Raw genomic sequence first — 20,181 nt, 5'->3', positions numbered from 1 at the left:
AGCCTTGATCTATATATAATACAGTGAGAAAGGGTAACCGGAGTAAAGGTAAGGCCAGATAAATTCAAAATAACAAGTATATAACTTTTATTAAAACATAGTTAAATTTTTTTAAAGAAACAACACAATATCTACCTGTAATATTTAACAATATATTTTGCATAAACGTGAAACAATAAAATATTAAGATTAACAAACGGCCCTAAGTAGCTCACTTGGATATACGGAAGCAATAAGAATGGTATCACTGTATCATGTCTTGTAAGCCTATGCAATTCAATGTGTATCATGTATTTCTATTACAAGCACCTGCTTCTTCCGGTCACTGAATCATTTTAGTAGCCTATATATTTCAACTTGCACCTTTCTCACGAACACAGACGTAGACTCATAAATGGAAGCTTCTATTGCCAAACAGATGAATACAGTTTTTAAAAATATAAATCTGAAATAGAGCCTTTCAAAAGTAAGATATACAAAATTTATGATATAAATTGCCATTGTTTTATGACAAGACAGATAATGGTCTGAAGTCCCTTAGAATGATTAATCAGAGCTATTAAAAAGATGTATTTCAAGTGAGGTAATAATGCATCCGTAAGTAAATGAAGGAAGTCAAATTCAAATGGTACTTTTCTATATCACTCAAGTTTATTTGAGCCTAAAAATTTATAAACGTACAATGTGCTTAAAAATAATACCTGTTACTATGAATACCTCCTGTCTTCGTCAAATTTAACCAGGAGTATACTAATGTTTAACATTAATCTTCTAACAATAAAAGTATTCTTTAGTTACCTTATTGTCTGAGCGGCCTAAACATCTGAGTGACATACAAGTATGTATGTATTTAAATAAAATAAATAAGCAAAAATTAAAAAAAAAAAATAATTATAATTATAATGCTAAAACAATACCACGGAGATCTTTACTGCATAACACAGAATGAAAAAAACTGTAGGACTAGCGACGGGTTAGTTCATTGCAAAGAGTTCTTCGTCCGCCACCAGCCTTTCACATCATGTTGCCGATTGATGTTTCTATTATATCATATAAATATTTTACAAATCCCCAAGAACTAAATACAGCGCCATTTTAACACACATAGCGACGAGTATATAGTAGATAAATGTCGTTGGTGGAAGGTCAAAACATAAGGCCATAAATGTACTTCCGCTAATGAAAAAAATGATTTCCCATAAATAATTTTCCCACTTTGTAGTTGTCGCAAAAGAACAGAGAAGATGCCAACATTTATGGCACAACGATGTCTCTTTGTTCATTCTGTGTAATATACGTTCGTTGTTTAAATTCTGTAAGGTAGATGTATCCGTACAGTCAGAATGGCAATTATTCACACCATTAATTGAACTACGCGATTGTGAAAACGGGGATGGACTTCGTCTAGCCACACTTGAAGTAGAGTCACCTTTAGCGTAAGACCTATGAACAGATATTATGGACACCGAACTAGGGTCACAATACTTTGATTTTAATGCCGTTTGATGTATCAAATTTGTTTGTGAATGTGAAGGTTGTTCCCAATCATTGCTTGCATAATTGCCTGCTATATCTTTGTCATTATTGTTTAACATATCACAGGTTGCAGAGCTTTCTTCCGACAAATGATCCTTTTTGCAAACAGTTTGTGTCGGATGAAGTTCCGAGAATTCATTTTTCACATTAGCTTCTTCATACATGTTTAGTGAATCTGCAGCACAATCTACCCCCACATCTGGTAGTCTTATATTTCTAGTCTCCAGTAACCCATTAACTTCTGTGTTAGATGAATTAATTTTCGAAGCAGGGTCACACATGTGTGTATATGCTGCACTTACAAATGTTAGACTTCCTGACATTGCGTTATCCACTTCAGTGTCGAAGACATCCTCACATCCTATACCGAGTTCTTCTATCTCACCTACATAAATATAAAGTTCTTCTTATAACAGAATGATTTATTATATATTTATAAATGAAATAGTGAGAAATGTTGATGAAATAAAATGCGTATTTTCATTTTCCGTATTTTCACTGTAAAAAAAATATTTTTCACTGCAGTGAAACATATTTTTCGTATTCCCACGGGTGTCTTGCCGGACTACTTTCTTTTAAATTTTGCAAATACATAAAATTTAAGAAGGGAAAGTCTTTCAAATTGTAATATCAAAAAAGTGAAAAATGTATATAATAAACAGAAAATTAAAGTTTTTTTTCTATAAATACATGATTTATTTTCAACTTGTGGCATGAAAAATAACTAAACATGTAGCTTGTATACAACTCAACATAAAGAAAAGTACAATGCTCAACAACTGCATAATATAATTTGTAGCTTGTACATAAAGCAACATGTAGCATATATGCTTAAATCAACAGGAAGCATACACCACGTAGCATGTACATATATTGGCATGTAGCTTGTACGTAAATTAACATGTAGCAAGTACATTTCTAAACATGTATCATGTACTTGACATGTAGCGACTACATAATTTGTAGCATGTACATATAATGCAACATGTAGCATGTGCATAAATCAACATGTAGCATTTTCATAACATGCTATGTAGCATGTGCATGTACGTAATATGTAGCACGTACATAAAGCTATATATAGCATGTACATATATCAGCGTGAAGCATTACATCTGTCTTAATGTAGCATGTACATAAATTGATATGTATTCATGTACACAATTCAACATGTAGCATGTACACAATTCAAAATGTAGCAAGTACACAATTCAACATATTGCATGTACACAATTCAACATGTAGCATGTACACAATTCAAAATGTAGCATGTACATAAATCAACATATAGCATGTACATACCATGACGTGTCGGATACTCTTATTTATTCCACTAATAGAAAAAAATATGTCGATAATTAAAGATGCTGGAAAAAACTATATAGGGTACCGACAGAATTTAGCAAGCAAGTTCACAATATCACAAATAAAACAAAGGGTGAAATGAAAGTAACTTAAAATTTACTCAACAGATCATCGGGAAAATAAAAGAAAAGAAATACAAATGGTATAAAATAAATGCAATGCGAGTATATGAACAATCCGTTACTACAACTGCTTATTTCTATTTCATATGAACTGTAATAACTAACAAAACAAGCACACGTCTCGCTAAATGATCACGAGAGCTGACCAAAACATGAGTTCATGCAGTAGTTTATTTGTTTATTTCTGATATTTTAGCAATTTTACCTTGATGAAGAGCCTCGTCTTCATTGTACGCCCAGTCTCCCAAAAACACAGGCCATATAACTGGAGCTTTTCTCGAAATAGTACAATAAATCGGGGTTAAAGGCGACTCCGGTTGGCGTTCATTTTCCAGTGTTTCTTTCTGTTCCTCCGCAACACGTTCAATAATAGCGGGGAAAAGGGGTGACCTGGCGATGTTCATTGATCTTTTTGATTTCTTCTTATTTCGTCGCTTAGACCTCGCTATAAAATAACAGAATGTAAAACAAAGTCAAATAATACAAAATATCAATGTTATTAATAATATAGACATTAATAAACAAGAGATCGATTAAAATGAAGAATGTATATGTAGAATATCTTAAGTTATGTTATGTTATGTGATAAATAGAATATTATATTCGTGTAGATTCAATACTAAATTTATTGAACTCGTTGAATAAAAGAATATTATGCTCGCCAGAGGCTCGCGTAAAATTTTTATTTTATTCAACTCGTTCAATAAATTTAGTATTAAATCTACACTTATTTAGAAATCCTCTATAAACATGCCAGTTTTAATTTAGACAGTTACATCGTCATGTTTTCAAACATTTTTTTCAAACACTAGAATCTACACTTATTACACAGACGAAATGATGTATTTATATAAGACTTAACTTCGCAATGTCTTATTCTGAGTAAAATGTAAATCACCTGTCTGATCAGGTTGTTGGGTGCAAAATGTTGAAATATGTAACGTGCAATTTATATGAATGTAAGCGATTTTCTCAAAAGATATCCAAACTTTTTGCACTCATCATTATAGGAAGGTTAACAACGCAATTAACAAGCATATTTAAATGGATATTCCCCGCCGACCTTTTGATACAAGCTTTTCAGTAGATTATATTATGATTGATCTTGCAAAGTTCTCAACATTGAACAATTGCAAACAAAACTGTTCTTAAAGAAGATCACATCCTTTTGAGATATTAAAATATCATTATGATAAAAAAGTCGTTTTAAATTTGTCACTGTAAGTACATGTACCGGAATTACCAGTTACACCGATTTACCTCTGCAGTCTCTCCCCCTTGGTTGTGTTTAAAGTCGCACCAACTTAGTATAGGTCATATGGCGACTTTCCAGCCAGCTTTTACTGGTCGTAAATGACCTCAAATGCCCCTCTGTACATTATTTCAGGCACAAACGGACACCTGAATAGAACCACCGACGTTCCGTAAGCTATTTGGATAGCTTTCTCTCATGAAGAATCCGGAGACGCTGGTGCGGCTCGAACCTATAGCGGTGACAGGCAAGAGGTTTGAAGTTAACGACCTGATTGACTTTTCAAAAGGGAGATAACTTTACAATTATCCTCGATCTGATATATTATGACCCTTGGCCGAGTTTACAAACAAAAAAGCCACAATTGAACTAAACACGGTTTTTATGATTAAATATGCCCTCATCATTATATCATTGACTTTGTAGCTCAGTATTTGGCTCTGAATTAATGTTTTTCTTTATATTAAAAATATAGTTATTTTTAAATTTATAAAGGCATTAAATCAGTAACAAACACAAATTGACGTGTAGCATTTCCTTAATGATGAGCCAAGATATATTAAGATCTGCCGGCTAAGATTCCTTTGAAAAATCACATAAATAAGTGCATTATTAGACTTATTATTTAATATTTAATAGGTATCATTTCCTTACTATTATATACATTCATGCTAAGTTTTTTTTTATATAACTTACAGACAACTTGTAAAAATATAACTGAAAAAAAGTAATTTCCCTTATTTAGTCCAAAACAAAGAGTAATAACTCGAAAGTCATTGGATGGATTTCGATTACATTTTGTAAGCCTTCCTCCGTATTCATATATTCACCCGTGTCATGAAATTTGGACAAACCGATTTCAGACATGGATCTGGACAATGTCATTTCAATATCTCCCTTCCGACTTCATATGCGGTGATAAAAATGACAATGTTATTCATGCTAAATGATTGATTACAAGTAAATGCAACAACAATCTCGTAACGCTTATTGGACATAAAGCAGGCTTTATATTGTTATACATGTCACTGTATCAACCGTCATATAACGCTTATTGGACAGAAAGCAGACTTAATATTGTTATATAAGTCAATGCAATAACAGTCGCTATCGCTTATTGGACAGAAAGCAAATGTAATTTTGTAATACAAGTCAGCTCAACAACAGTCGCGTAACACTTATCGGACAATAAAAGAAGCAGACTTAATATTGTTATATAAGTCCAGTGCAACAACAATCGTGTAAAACTTATTGGGCAGAAATCAGACTTCATATTGTTATATAAGTCAATGCAACAATAGTCATGTAACGCTTATTAGACAGAAGGAGACTTCATATTGTTACATAAGTCTGTGCAACAACAGTCATTTAACGCTTATTGTACTGAAAGCAAAACATTTTTACTATACAAATCAGTGTAACTAGACTTGTGACATTTATTGAACAGAAAGCAGTAGTATATATGTATTGTTAAAACAAAATTAAACACACACAAACTATCATTCAGGTATATGTTATTCTATCTACTTTTAGTGTCCAGCTTTATTTGTCATCCAATGAAAACGCTGTATTTCTTAAAAATTATGTGTGTTAATTTTCATAGAAGTAAAAAAGTCGATACTATATTGAAATCCGTTCATAGTCCCCTTCTATTTTTCATAGTGCTTCATAGTACCGCGTAGTGACGTAATCAATGGCCAAATAAAGCTTGACACTAAATATGTTAGTGTTCATCCTTAGCTGTTCTACAGAAATTAGAAACATTCTCCTGTCGCTATCGCTCCCGTCTCTGTAGAACAGCACGGATGAACACTAACATATACGTATACGATTTATAGGTTATTCTTTTGTAAGTGTTATATGTTATTGTTATTCTAGCTATATGTAGTTCACTTATATGTTTTTCTATATGTACCAATAGTCGAGTTAACTATAAATGTCACGGATAAAATATATTCTATCAGTAACATACATGTATATCATATTCAATTCAATTGCATATGTTTCCTAATTTGTGAATTTAAACCGCGCTACAAACGACTTTTTAATAAATAGACCTCTCTCAATGTTTTACATGCAGTGCTCTCCAAATAGTTGAAGACCTCTTCAAATAGTTCACATGAATTCAGGATATCTAATGAATTTCACCACGCTCTATTCTATTTAATGAGGTCACTAATTGAACTCATGATCTCTATAAATAGATTTGTAGTGCACTATAAACTAATTATAGAAGTTTTCAGATCAGTGAGAGTCCTCTTCAATTTAATTACAGATCGAGCTCTTAAAAACTGCTTAAATACACCTATTATTAATTATAGACGTCGAAATATGTTTTTGTTGTTGTTGTTGTTGTTGTTGCTGTTTTCTTTCAAGTTTTTATATATATATGTGATAAGTACCTGTGCTAGGATTAACAAATATACATTTTATTTGGAAATTAAATGCGTTTTGAGCCCAATACCCCATAGTGTCTGTGCATTCTATTGAAACATAATTATGCGTCGTTTCTGTCGGATACATAATTGAGCCGTGTCATGACAAAACCAACATAGTGGGTTTACGACCAGCATGGATCCAGACCAGCCTGCGCATCCGCGCAGTCTGATCAGGATCCATGCTGTTCGCTATCAGTTTCTCTACTTGTTATAGGGTTTGTAAGCGAACAGCATGGATCCTGATCAGAATGCGCGGATGCGCAGGCTGGTCTGGATCCATGCTGGTCGCAAACCCACTATGTTGGTTTTGTCGTGACACGGCTCATATATATGTCGCGCTCGTGTCGTCCGTATAGAAATATTTTATGCATATTTGATCCGTGACAAGTAACAAATAACAAATCTATCTAAAACATTCTTAGGTGAATGATTTACTACATATGTGAAACAAATGTTACATATCTGCAGTGGAGTTTAGAAAATTAATATTTATTGTTGTATTTTGTTTTCAGGTGGATTTATGAAAATTTTCTTTAATATATATTTTATTTTCCTTGTGTTTCCTCATGACCATTAAATAAGAATAAACTACACACTATATATATGTACACGATAACTTTGTGTCCATCAATCTTATCAAATTTAAAGTGTATAAAGCTATATCTTTGTTGCGTGCAGTTTACAAAAACATCTTTAAATTTGAAAAGAAAATGATTCAAAAATTCCTGTCTGAAAGAAATTTGCTGGCATACTTCCTGGAGAACGATTTACGCGTGCATGAAATAATTGCCCTATTTGAAATAACAGCAGTGAGATTTTGATTTGTTTATATACAGTATTCATGTGTAAACAGTATAAAATAGTATGTTACAACTTTTTCAAGAATCCACCATAAGGTTATGTAAACAACACAATTTTACTGGGTTTTTTTGTTTGTTTTGTTTTTTTCTTTTAATTTTACAAAAAAAATTGGTAAGATATAGCTTCATACCCTGCAAACAAATGCGACGAATAACATGCAAATACAAACTAAGTTTACTTCTCAGTCGTACGGTTAACCCAGTCCACACTGAACACAATACAGGCATGTACCATCTATATAAATAATCTACCTTTTACGGATATATACAGCATACTTTTGGACGAACCTTCCAAATTTGATGCCTGAATTTTGTAAATCCCCGCATCACATTTAGACACATCTTTGATATGGATGGAATGTATCCCAGAATCCTCTGCATCAACTTTTGCACGTGAGTCTGGACCAATTATATCTTCATCTCTATACCACGTGACAGTTGGTTTTGGAATCCCGGCAACTTTGCACGTGAAAGAAACGGTGCTCCCTTCTTCAACTTCCTCAGTAGCCGGGAGCCGTTTGATAAATTCTGGGGCTAGAAAATAAAGTCATTGTAAAGCTAAGCAGTAAAATATATATTATGATGCTAAATTTAAGATATTTAACTACGACATGTCTGACCTATCGGCTATATTAAAATTGTAACTGTTGCTAAATATTCGAAAAGAAATAAAAGTCATACTATTGACTAGTGGTAAACATCATACACAAGTGTTAGTCCCGATTTTTACAGTATTTGTCTCTCTTGCCAAAAGTGGCAGCCATTTTTGGGGTCAATTTGCTATATATAATATTCTATACAAAGTAAGAAGAAAGAAAAAACAACACCATATAAACATACGATTTACGTGAATTGTTAATTTCTTTTATACATATGCAACAGAATATTATTATAGCATCATTATTTAAAATATTTTATCAGTTTTCTTGGAGATGATAGCATTATGAGAGATTCTTATCTTACCTTATGCATATGTATATATAGAGAATGACCCCCCAAAACGGCAGCCAGGGGAGGTAATAATTGCTATGTGAAAAGCATCTATTGTAAACATTAATTACTAGTGTACTAGTACTAGTGAACGTAATGACTAATGTTTATGCCTTATATCAGCTTAATTATTGATTACTGTTCACACTTAATGCTGCATGCCTCCAGGTAAGCCAAGCTATTGCAAGAAATCCAACCTTGAGAAAATTTTAAGAAAAGTATAAATATTCACAACGCTAGTTACATGCAATCATTGACTGATTTTACAGTATCTATCACCACATTTCTTCTGCAGTAAGGGCTATTTATGCATATTCTGACCTATTTTTGATAATTTAAAAAAAATTTAAGTACTGTCTGTAATGTGTAAATTGCTTTGTTCACTTGACAATATTTTATTTTTCAATCCATTTTCAAACTTTTCATGAAAATATGCATGAGGTATGGTGACTGCTGTTTACACCTTATACGAACGTTAATTATAACCTACTTTATCACTTATCACTAGTATTAGTTATACCAGTATCAGCATATATAGAGGATATTCAAGTTTTTTCTATAAATACATGATTTATTTTCATCGAGTGGTATGAAAATAAATATTTCATGAGTGGCGGTAGCCACGAGTGAAATATGGTAATTTTCATGCCAAAGATGAAAATAAATCATGTATTTATAGAAAAAACTTGAATTTTCTGTTTATTATATACATTTTTCTCTTTTTTGCAATAAAATTTGAAAGACTTTCCCTTAAATTTTGTGTACTGGCAGAATTTAAAAGAAAGTAGTCCGGCAAGACACCAGTGAAAATACGGAAAATATGTTTCACTGCAGTGAAAAATAAATTTTTACTGTGAAAATACGGAAAATCAAAATACGCATTTTATTTCATCAATATTTCTCAATATTTCATTTATAAGTATATAATAAAACATTTTATTTGTGGTGTTAGTTATGACCGGTGCTAACACTATACACTAGTGTTAGTAAAGACCAGTGTTAGCACTTTACACTAGCGTAAATGTAGTGTAATAGCCAGCGTTAACTTTTTAAACTTGCGTAAATAATGATAAGTTAAATCACTTAACACTAATATTAGTAGTGACCAGTGTTAACACTTTACACTAGTATTAGTAATGACAAGTTTAATTTGATACCTTACACCAGTGTTAATCGTGACTATTGTTAACATTAACACTACTGTTAGTTTCACCTTAACCTAGAGTTAGTAATGACTAATGTCTTTTACTGTTGTTATTCACGATGGATTGGAATGCAGTCTATGTGTTATTTAATTAGGAAATATGTCATTTACAACAACATGGGAAGAGCGTGTATTTACGTGCAAAACAAAATCCTCAGGTCTATATCATATGTATTAGAAACAAAATAAGCTATTAAGTACGTATGTTTTCAAGCTTGATCATAAATATGAATATTATAACACATAATTCCGCAAACATAAATTATTTTGTCATATTTACATTACATTATATTATAGATTGCGTTTACACACGCAAAACATTATGTCTTAATAATGATTCCACCAGATTAACAGACAAATGTCTTCAATGTGCGTATAACTAGTGGTTCCAATTAAAAATGTACTTATAGAATTGCTATCTGTATATTCGTTTTGTATATCCACACTCGTGTGTACTTATAGAGTTTCAAATGGATTTATTCGCTTACTGTAATGATCAGCTGTGTTTTAGGGAGAAAGATATATACCAGCATTTGAACATTCATGCGCCGAACGTTGCCCCAAGATCGATAATTTGAAATACAATTTTAAACGGCATGGAGATAGACGTAGTGCTCAGAACATAAAACAATATTGAGCATAATATCTGGCAAGTTTAATTACAGAAAGAACAAATTGATGGAGATTGAAACTGGTATTATGACAAGGGGCACGCAATGTTCAATATACTTAACGTGGAAGGAGAAAAAATCAACCGGATTTGAAATGCTTAGGAAATTAAAGAATGTATTTGTGTTGTCCCTAATTATGGGTATTGTAATGATGATGATGATGATTGTGATGATGATGATGATGATGATGATGATGATGATGATGCTTTTAAAGCGATTTAAAATCATATTTTTGAAATGAACGAACTTTCTTTAGTCCTTTTTGTTTGACATTTAAGTTAACACAGATATAATTCTACAATTATTAATAAGCATTATTAGTAAGCTAAAACATACCTTGATATAAACAAGTTTTCCTAGAAAAATTCATCGGGACCTTTCTTCGGCAACGCGCAAGGATACTTTCAACATCAACGTCGTCATAGCGACTATCGAACTCGGTTTCTACCTCCGTCATTTCTGGACCAATGTCAACTTGAAACGCTAAACGCTATTTAGGTTGTTCGTAATATCGAAAGTTCTACATATCCGTTTCTGTGTTATCAAGATATTTTGCTGATATTTATATCATGTTAAATAAGATTATTCCAGATGTAAGCAAAACTGAAATACTTATCCGACTTCTTCTGAAAAACACATTTATCTTTCAATTTTTAAACTATACATGACACGTGATATCTGTTATTCACAGCACGGTTTAATAATTCCAAAGAACGGACTAACTTTGGCGAAATGTATAATATGCAACAGTGTATCCTTACTCGCACGGGTCCAAGCGTGTAACTGTGGTTAACATCTACAAAACAATATTCCGTTAATTAATTAACACTAAACGATCCTGTGAAAACATTCCGGAAACACGCGCCAATTATTTAATATCTAATAATAATAATCATATTTTCGTCTAATGATCTCTTTCCCTAAGCGCAGCTGCGGTTAATTTAAACGCCCAAACGATAACATCTATGTGGTTTATTCGGAATAATTCCTTCTCTTTTACCAGAACGTCCAATACAACAAGACTTCGGTTTATTGGAAAACTTCTCTAACAGTACTGCCAGTAATTTTGCTTTTGTGCCAGAAAACATTCTTTCTGTTCACAAAGAAATCTTGGCCTTGATCCAGTCAGTTTTACCTGTATACTCAGTGGTTATTACTGATTTTTTCACCTTCAATAAATCTATGTATTAGTAGTGCTATAGAAGCTGCAAATAGAATCATGTTTTTTTTTAAGCAGGAATTACTGTGCAGTCTACGTAATATAAACCGGATCTCGGCATATAAACAAAATCATTAATATGCACAAACTACGGTGTTTCGTTAGGGCTAATGCGTTCTCATTGAGAACGAACAGCACGAAGCGCGACAGTTCGATGGTGACAGTACGACAGTATGACGATGAAGCGCGACAGTACGATCTTGACAACACGACAATGCGACAGTATGTATTATATGCTTAATGAGGGTCCATCCGCCCTTTCAGGCACTGAGAGTACGGACCCCGAAGCATGACAGTATAGTGGCGACTATAGATTTATCGTAATGTCGCCATCGTACTATATAGCGTTTCACCATCGTACTGTTACCTTCCTTAAAAGCATGCACAAAATACTATAAACATAGAGGAAAACGTTAACCATTTTAATTGAAATGAAGTAATAGTCTAATAATTATGTCCAGAGAGAAAAAAAAAAACAGCAGGTGCTAGCTCAATATTGACAATATCCCGTACCATCAATGTATGCCTATTTCATCTAAGAAATTATTACAAAACCCACACCCTAGGTATTCATCAACGTATTTTGGGCATACCATGCTAGCGTTTGATTTTCATGCTTTATCAGGCAAGGCCAAGAAAAGAGAAGGGCGAGGCTTTGTGCTAAGCCTTAGAAATTTTATATTATCAGGCACTTGTTTATCATATTTGCAATATTAATATGCGTTTCTTTATTAAAATTTCAAATGAAACAAAAACCTGAGTTCATGCCGCGCAGTAATATGCCAAGGGTCATATTTATAAGAAATACAGTCCCAAATGTTTTAGTCAAATGTAAGATTAAAAAATCTATTCGATGTTTAATACCAGAGACATAGATAACACATTATTTACATCTGTATTAATACTTTCAAACTAACATTAGTAAGAGGTAAAAATATTCCATTCTCTTCATGTATTGATCAGGTGACCGATAAAGCTGAGGGTGACTGGTAAAGCTGAGGGTGTCTGGTAAAGCTGAGGGTGACTGGTAAAGCTGAGGGTGTCTGGTAAAGCTGAGGGTGACTGGTAAAGCTGAGGGTGACTGGTAAAGCTGAGGGTGTCTGGTAAAGCTGAGGGTGACTGGTAAAGCTGAGGGTGTCTGGTAAAGCTGAGGGTGCCTGGTAAAGCTGAGGGTGACTGGTAAAGCTGAGGGTGACTGGTAAAGCTGAGGGTGTCTGGTAAAGCTGAGGGTGACTGGTAAAGCTGAGGGTGACTGGTAAAGCTGAGGGTGTCTGGTAAAGCTGAGGGTGACTGGTAAAGCTGAGGGTGTCTGATAAAGCTGAGGGTGTCTGGTAAAGCTGAGGGTGACCGATAAAGCTAAATTTATCAGGCATGCACTTTATCAACAGAAATCAATGTTATTACATGATAATTTGTTTTATTTATCTCTTTTTGGTCATATTTATATTTAAGCATGAAAATAATTTCTTGTAAATATGTTTCACTTTAGTTTTTTTGGATAAACATGTGCAGTATTTCAAATGGACTACCACACCAATGTGGCGATCGCAATTTCGCAGTTTATCAGAGTATTATCATTTTTTTTTCATCGTATCGTCACGCTTTGCCATCGCAATATGGACTTAACCAGTGTACTGTCATGATTAGCCATCATTCTGTTGTGTTGTCAAAAGCATAATGTCGTACTGTCACCATCGTAGTCCCGAGCTTCGTGCTTTTCGTTCTCTGGGTAAATATGCTGGCCCTAACGGAAAACCGTAAAAACAACTTTTGATACTTACAAAATACTATTTCCTAGTGTGTATTCATCGCTTTGGTATGTGCATTCACAATTCTTGATGCAGATAATGTATCCATCTGTACACAATTATTTGCTATGACTAATAAGTTATCATGGAAAATAGTAACTTAACTCTATATTGCATCCCATTTCCATGTTTGTTTACATCTACGTCAAGGCAAATTATGTTGTTGTTTTGTACTTCTTAATTAAGCCAGTGTAAGTTATCCTAAGGTAGTGTTAATTTAGTCACAAAGGTCATTTCATTAGTTAATAACGGGAAAATGTTTCTCAGCCCTCTAAAAAAAGTATCGACACATTCGGGATTAAGAAGAAAATTCATTGAACTTAATTTTAAAGAATATGTGGTAACTATTAAAGTGTATAAAGCTATCTCTGCTGACAGCAGTTTTCAATATTTAAAAAAAATACTTTCCGAAATGTCTGTATGATAGAAATATGTTGGCGTATTTCCTTTTGAGCTAATAACACATGCATGCAATCATTGTCAAACAGTTAAAAAACTACTTAAAATAGCAGTATAATACATGTATTAAAACCAATATAATATTAAGATTAAAGTCTGAAAATCAAAACAAGGCTTTAGTACGATATGCATTTGATTTTGATATCGACTTTTTGGACTTTGAAAATGGAAACAAGGCTAAGTTGATAAGATTGGATTCAACAATGATTTCTATTTGAACAACACGAGGTTCAAACGTTGAATGTTCATTGGTTAAACGAGACACTCAGGACAAGAATTCAAAACACGGCGAATACGAGCTGGACGTCAATTGCAAAAAGGCTACAAAATAATCGACGGTAAACAGTCCGCGAACGGTGGGGCATATTTAATGTCTTCATCGGGTCCACCAATTCTTTTCTGACCAAATGATTGAATATAGTTTTAAACACTGTTTTATTGTGTATTTCTAGATAAACGTGTTATCAATAAATTAATATAATAATGATACACGGTAATTATTAGTATTATTTTCCCCGATTTGGTTTAATAAAATGATAGCCTGTGCTCAATAGAAGAGAATATTTTTACCGGGCAATTCTTTCGGGAAGTGGAATAAGAATGTGATCGCTTTATTTCTCTCTTCATTTCCACAAACGAGACTTTATAGTAACATGGTTCAGACACTTAGAGCCCTAGGGAGAATACTGTCTGTAAGAAAATGCTTTATTTTGTATTTCTTTTGCGACATCATGTTTATTGTGTTTTAATGCTCGCCGGCACGCGTACGTTTATTATTTTAAATTTTTCACAGAATTGTTATGTATTGATTTTTTCAGTGTATATAGAGGACATGTTCCGATATTAAATTTTGTCTCTTGTAAAATTGTGTACGTAAATTTAAAAATGTGAACAGTAGAGCTGCAGTCCTATTACTTTTTGAACAACCCTCGTATTTATATAAGGAGTCAAATAAAAAGAAATAATTGACACAGTGAATGTTAGCTAACAAACAGTATCCACTCATAACGATGCTCCCCGGTCTTCTGTCATATCACAATGCTATAATTCATCTTTGATTGTATCTGTTGATTTTTCATCAACTCCGGTATTTTCTCTAACCACCTCAGTCAGAAGCTCGTCTTTATTTTGAGTCGCTTCTTCGGTAGCTGTAAAACACAAACCACATTTATTAAAACGACCGTTTTGAAAGAAAAAAAAAAGAGCAAAAGCTTTGTTGACGATGTTTAGACCTCAATTTTTATATATTCCTGGTTCAATTTTATTGAGTTTTACGATACACACAAAATATATTTATATTTTATCTAACTCTATCTTATGATTTATTTTTCTTTAAAACAAGAACTGTCGTAAGAAAACATGCTCAAATGTTCCAAAGTAGTTGAAACAGGTCTTAAAAACGTGCACGGCAAAGATAGTCATAATAAAATTATGAGTTGAATAAGCTATTAGATTCCTTTGAAACGATTACGAAAAGTAAAGCAATATTGTTGCTAAAAATGCGTGCATTTTACATCAAACAGTCAAATAAAAATGTTACGCCCAACGGGGGACTCGAACCCACGACCCTCAGATATCAGAGGTTCTTCAGCCTTAAAAGTCTGATGCTCTACCGACTGAGCTAGCCGGGCGCTTGATGTCCGGTAAAGACATGAACCATAATATTACATAACACCGTGAAGGTAAAATAGACTGTGTGTGACACTATCATAGCCTTAAATATTTTTTTTTACAATGTGTTTATAATGTGTAAATTACTTTTCTTTGACCTGAAAATATTTTACTTTTTAGTACATTTTATAAAAAGATCACGAAATTAGTATGAATCTGGAGGCACGCTGCTTTAAAGGAACTCCACTGAGGTTTATAAGCCTAAAAACATAAAATTTTAATTTTTCACATAGATAAACATGAGCGCTTAAAACAGAAATATAAATAAAATATAACCAAGAAATATACAAGAAATACATTGAAAATCATATGTTTGTGCTATTCTCAGTCCAATTTGAGTGAAAAGCGTTTAAACGCTTTTCAATTTTGGGTCATTTTTCACTATAATAATAATTATTATGGAAAAACGGAGGGAGTTAATGATCTGAAATTTTGCACATACTTTATAAGTATAGTCTAGATCTACATCAAATGGAGTAATAAACTCAAAAAATTAGTTCCAGTCCCGTCATGTCAAAAACCTCAGTGGAGTCCCTTTAATATTGATGTTCTATAATGTGCAGAGTTATAAAAACCTAATTTAAACGTTTTGATTTAATTTTCGTAAGCGTTTGCACTTTCAAGAACCTGGTCCTGTACTTTTTAATAAAACGTCTACTTGCGACATTTTTTTCTTTTGAGTAAAATAATATTTCAAAAAATACCTCGAGAACAGTAGAAAGGAAATTTGTAGCCCTCTATCTCGAGATGATTTATGTATTCCATGTTCGGGTCCTCAACAGGTTTCATTTGCGCAATACATTTCCGGCCTTCTGTAAATTGAAAATAATATAAAAACATTGAAAACCCCCTATAAATACAGTCAAACCTGTGAAAAAGTCATCCATGGGAGAGGCCGAACATGCGTTTAAAGAAAAGTGGGCTTTATTTTGAGTTTTTTTTTTTTTGGGGGGGGGGGGGTTTGTTGTTGTTGTTGTTTTTGTTTTTGTTTTTTTTGTTATTTCTTAAATTATAAAGGAATATCGAAGAATGACCTTTATTTAGAGGGGTCCTTATTCAGAGGTGATCATTAACAAAATTTTTACTGTACATAAATACATGTATGTTTCCAACAGTAAGACTACAGGATTTTGTAAGAAAAAAAAGTGATATAAAGTTATAATTGAAAGTTTTTTTATCACAATCATACTTTTACATGTAAATTATATATAAAACCTTTTTCATGAAAATCATGAATAATCGTTGGATACTCCTGTTTCTCGACGGGAAACGGATATCCCCGATCCTCTTCCTCTCATCCCCATCGATATAGTAATAAGATAATAGCAACTGAACAGAAAGACTGACAAAACACGTTCTTACACCCCGCCCTTCTATTAAGGCTTACAATCCTTATGTGATTTGACCCCTGTCCCCACTTAAATTTGTGGACATAGAAGTTTTACGCGAATTCGTTTTGTTTATCATAATGTTTGATTTGACTTACGAAACTCAGCATGATAAACCCCTTGTTCTATATCCTCTTGACAATAACCTGAAATAATAAACATGTATTATTTGAGCCGCGTCACGACAAACCCAACATAATGGGGTTGCGACCAGCATGGATCCAGACCAACCTGCGCATCCGCGCAGTCTGATCAGGATCCATGCTGTTCGCTTACAAACCCTATAACAAGTAGAGAAACTGATAGCGAACAACATGGATCCTGGTCAGACTGCGCTGGTCTGGATCCATGCTGTTCGCAAACCCATTATGTTGGTTTTGTCGTGACACGGCTCATTTGTGCGTGTGCTGTATGTTTTTAGAATAATAATTTGACGTGCTGTTCAAATCTAAGATATTGTAGGGGCCATATGACCCAGAAGACACGGTTGAAATGTTTATCTGACCCGAGTCTCAAGACAATGGTTATCATAGCAAACACGGTCATATAACATGTGGAAAATCTTTAAATAACGAATTTATAAGAATTCTTTCGTTGGTTATTTCATAAATTTACAGCAGCCGTTCAAGTAGAACGCCAACGTAACGTAGTAGGACGTCAAAATTAATTAAATCATTAAATCCCATTAAAACAATTAAAATAGATACGAAATTCTTACCTTTATCAAAAATTATTGAATATATCAAAACAATAAGCGTTAAGTCTAGTAAACGTTTCTTCATGTTCGAAACAGTAATTTATACTTTTTGAATGATATATGTACATGTATACGAGGAAATGAACGTGTTTATTAATTTTCAAAAAATATTTTTATATTTCCGCGTTATAAATTGTCGCCATGTTCATTGCCTGTAAAAAAACCCAAACTCGATGCTCGGTTGAAGCGACAGACCGAATTGGAAAACGTTCCATTTCATAAGCTGTTAATGCGATACAGTTTTATTTTAAATTTAATATAACATGTAACATGTAAAAGTATATACAAGAAAATCGTTAGCTTATAATTCATTATTATCGTAAATGCATTCCTTTAATGATACAATATTCCAAAATTAATGTATATGCTAAATCGCGAGTATATGAATGCAGCGTTAGATAAACAAGTTATAAAAATACAGGGTCATCATCCTGTTGGCGAAATTGCCTGTCATTCAATATTATTTAAGCAGCTTTACTGAGGTAAAAAAAGCTTCAAAACATAAAATTTGAAATTCTATGTATATACATCGGGTGAAGTTATATTCATAATCCGTTGTAATGAAATGTACAGGTTCTGGGCGTAACTTGTAGGCGCAACTCGTGCACTTAGGCACATAACGCATACACACACTGTATGCGTAACTCGTGCAATGTATGAGTATTACCCATACAAGCACTGTTTGGGTAACTCTACACCACTGCGGTATACCGTACCCCGGATATTGCTCGATATTATGAGGACTTTCATCCCATTTTGCGACTTTGAACGAGGAAAGAAGGTATGTTTAGTGACGATAATTAGTCAATTTGAATTGGTTTGATATAAATTTTGTAGTAAAACAAATACTTCGATAATTTCTCTAGTTACTGAAACCCCAAAAATGTTGAGAAATAGCTTTGAAATGTAATTAGGAGGTAAAATTCGTCTCTTTGCTCACGTGAACAATGAGCTCGGATCAATCAAATTTAATGTTTTTGTGCATATACTTCTTTAAAAGAAAAACTTGAATCGAGTGAAATGTGATAATGATGATAATGTTTATGTTGTAAATGTTCAATCAACAATAGAACCTCAGATGACAGTGCATTTTGAGAATAAATACACATGTCAGTGTATCGAGTATTGCGTTGGAGTTGCCCGCCGGTGTCACGAGTATTGCTTTTAGTGTAACGAGTATTGGTTATCAATGAAGAGTAAATGCAAGTAGTAAACACAAAGTATTTACCACATTTAATTTTAAATATTTCTTACTGTGTATACTTATTTACACTATATGTGCAGAATATGCAGAATTCGGAGGTACTTTACTGGAAACATCTGCGAATAATCCAGATTTTCATTCCTGCTCGTGAAAAATCTCAGTCGAACGAACTCAGCAATTTTCTGTGTTTAAAATGTTCTCGTTGCTATCGAAGGGTCAACCTTTCCAGAATTTGTTAATAATTATTGCATATCTTACTTTAAATAGTAAAAAATGCATCCAAAGTGCATTAATACTGCCTCAAGATTGTCAATATTAGACGGTATTGAGCAAGTGTGCCAATATCTAATATCAACCGACTTCCTACTATGCCAAAAATCCATATAAAGGTAACTTTCGGGCATTTTGTACCTGCACTCTAGCAACGGCAGACCGTCTGCACGTGAAATTTTGTAACGCCATTAGCAATGAGTTACCGTATGACTGCCGAGCGGGTACAGCTCAAAAAACCGTGTAATAGATTTTGATAAGATTATGATAAAGGGCAGCAGATGCAATAAAAAGGTTATGTTCCTTATAATCTTTTACCTCATGAAGGCTTTACACCCCCACCCCTTTTGAGGCCTCAAATAGTGTGAAACATGCGCTATTTAGGCACCAAACACGGTTTTTACGTTTGAGATATGTTGTTCAAAAGAGTGATCACTTTTTCGGCGCCACCCCCATTAAAAAGGTACATCAAGGGGGTTACGTAGGCGGGGGGGGGGGGATGTGCCCCCTTCTGTTTGGGGGTTTGAAGTGGGGCAATCGCCGAGAAGACTTGGGACTTGTGGGGGGCTAAATGGCCTCAGGTCGATTTAAAGGTACCGTGTAATAAACGCCGAAAACCTAAGACTTTATATCAATCAATTGAGAAGTTGGTGCACCTTGAAATCAGTTTTGATGGGGAAAAAACAACGCAAAATAGAGGTTTTTGGCAATTTTGAGACGCCCCCCACCCCGTTGCCATGATAATTGGAAATTTAAAATTGAGCATGCTATTCCACAAGCTATGGTCCAGCTAACATTTGTGCCCAGTTTGATTTTGATCAGTATTGAAGCATTTTTTATAGTTTCATAGCAGTTTGAACTTGTAACAAGAGGCTTGAAAACAGCAATTTTTCACATTATGCTCATGCAGTAAAAGGTTAAGACGATACCGGCATGCTTGGACGGCATTAGCCCTGGGGCCAATATT

The 20,181-nt window shown here is 33.6% G+C and overlaps 2 protein-coding genes and 1 non-coding gene across 5 annotated transcripts; all 3 read right to left on the bottom strand.

Annotated features, from left to right (window-relative positions):
* Positions 1-70: 70 nt before the first annotated feature.
* On the bottom strand, positions 71-11,477 carry LOC132746849 (muscle M-line assembly protein unc-89-like). 3 transcript variants are annotated; one of them, XM_060736118.1, is made up of 4 exons: positions 10,775-11,477; positions 7,862-8,107; positions 3,229-3,468; positions 71-1,921 (listed from the first exon to the last, which is right to left on the bottom strand). In XM_060736118.1, exons 1-4 carry the CDS (start codon positions 10,893-10,895, stop codon positions 1,062-1,064), a joined length of 1,467 nt encoding a protein of 488 aa, XP_060592101.1. In that variant the 5' UTR covers positions 10,896-11,477; the 3' UTR covers positions 71-1,061. The 3 variants fall into 3 exon arrangements, with proteins under 3 accessions (XP_060592101.1, XP_060592100.1, XP_060592102.1); XM_060736117.1 differs by having other exon boundaries at positions 7,826-8,107; positions 10,775-11,476; XM_060736119.1 differs by lacking the exon at positions 7,862-8,107 and having other exon boundaries at positions 10,775-11,476.
* A 3,138-nt stretch (positions 11,478-14,615) lies between these two features.
* Positions 14,616-17,806, bottom strand: LOC132746840 (uncharacterized). The gene is made up of 4 exons (XM_060736104.1): positions 17,702-17,806; positions 17,082-17,129; positions 16,300-16,407; positions 14,616-15,072 (listed from the first exon to the last, which is right to left on the bottom strand). Exons 1-4 carry the CDS (start codon positions 17,763-17,765, stop codon positions 14,966-14,968), a joined length of 327 nt encoding a protein of 108 aa, XP_060592087.1. The 5' UTR covers positions 17,766-17,806; the 3' UTR covers positions 14,616-14,965.
* On the bottom strand, positions 15,464-15,555 carry Trnak-uuu (transfer RNA lysine (anticodon UUU)). Its single transcript is given in 2 exon segments — positions 15,464-15,499; positions 15,519-15,555. It is a non-coding gene; the product is annotated as a tRNA-Lys (tRNA).
* Positions 17,807-20,181: the final 2,375 nt, after the last annotated feature.

The sequence above is a fragment of the Ruditapes philippinarum genome, unplaced genomic scaffold (genome assembly GCF_026571515.1).
Source record: "Ruditapes philippinarum isolate M1 unplaced genomic scaffold, ASM2657151v2 ctg387_1_1_1_1, whole genome shotgun sequence".
In the NCBI taxonomy this organism is placed as follows: Eukaryota; Metazoa; Mollusca; class Bivalvia; order Venerida; family Veneridae; genus Ruditapes; species Ruditapes philippinarum.
Note: the sequence above shows the minus strand (reverse complement) of the source record. Positions and strands in the feature narration are given on the sequence as shown.

Excerpts from the sequence above, each read along its gene's own strand:
- LOC132746849 (XM_060736117.1), bottom strand. The coding sequence starts at position 10,895 with ATGACGGAGGTAGAAACCGAGTTCGATAGTCGCTATGACGACGTTGAT. Across the intron at positions 8,108-10,774 it reads GAAAACTTGTTTATATCAAG|CCCCAGAATTTATCAAACGG; the intron begins GTATGTTTTAGC and ends TTTATTTTCTAG. Across the intron at positions 1,922-3,228 it reads AGACGAGGCTCTTCATCAAG|GTGAGATAGAAGAACTCGGT; the intron begins GTAAAATTGCTA and ends ATATTTATGTAG.
- LOC132746840 (XM_060736104.1), bottom strand. The coding sequence starts at position 17,765 with ATGAAGAAACGTTTACTAGACTTAACGCTTATTGTTTTGATATATTCA. Across the intron at positions 16,408-17,081 it reads GGTTTATCATGCTGAGTTTC|AAGGCCGGAAATGTATTGCG; the intron begins GTAAGTCAAATC and ends TTCAATTTACAG. Across the intron at positions 15,073-16,299 it reads TCCTTTCTACTGTTCTCGAG|CTACCGAAGAAGCGACTCAA; the intron begins GTATTTTTTGAA and ends TGTGTTTTACAG.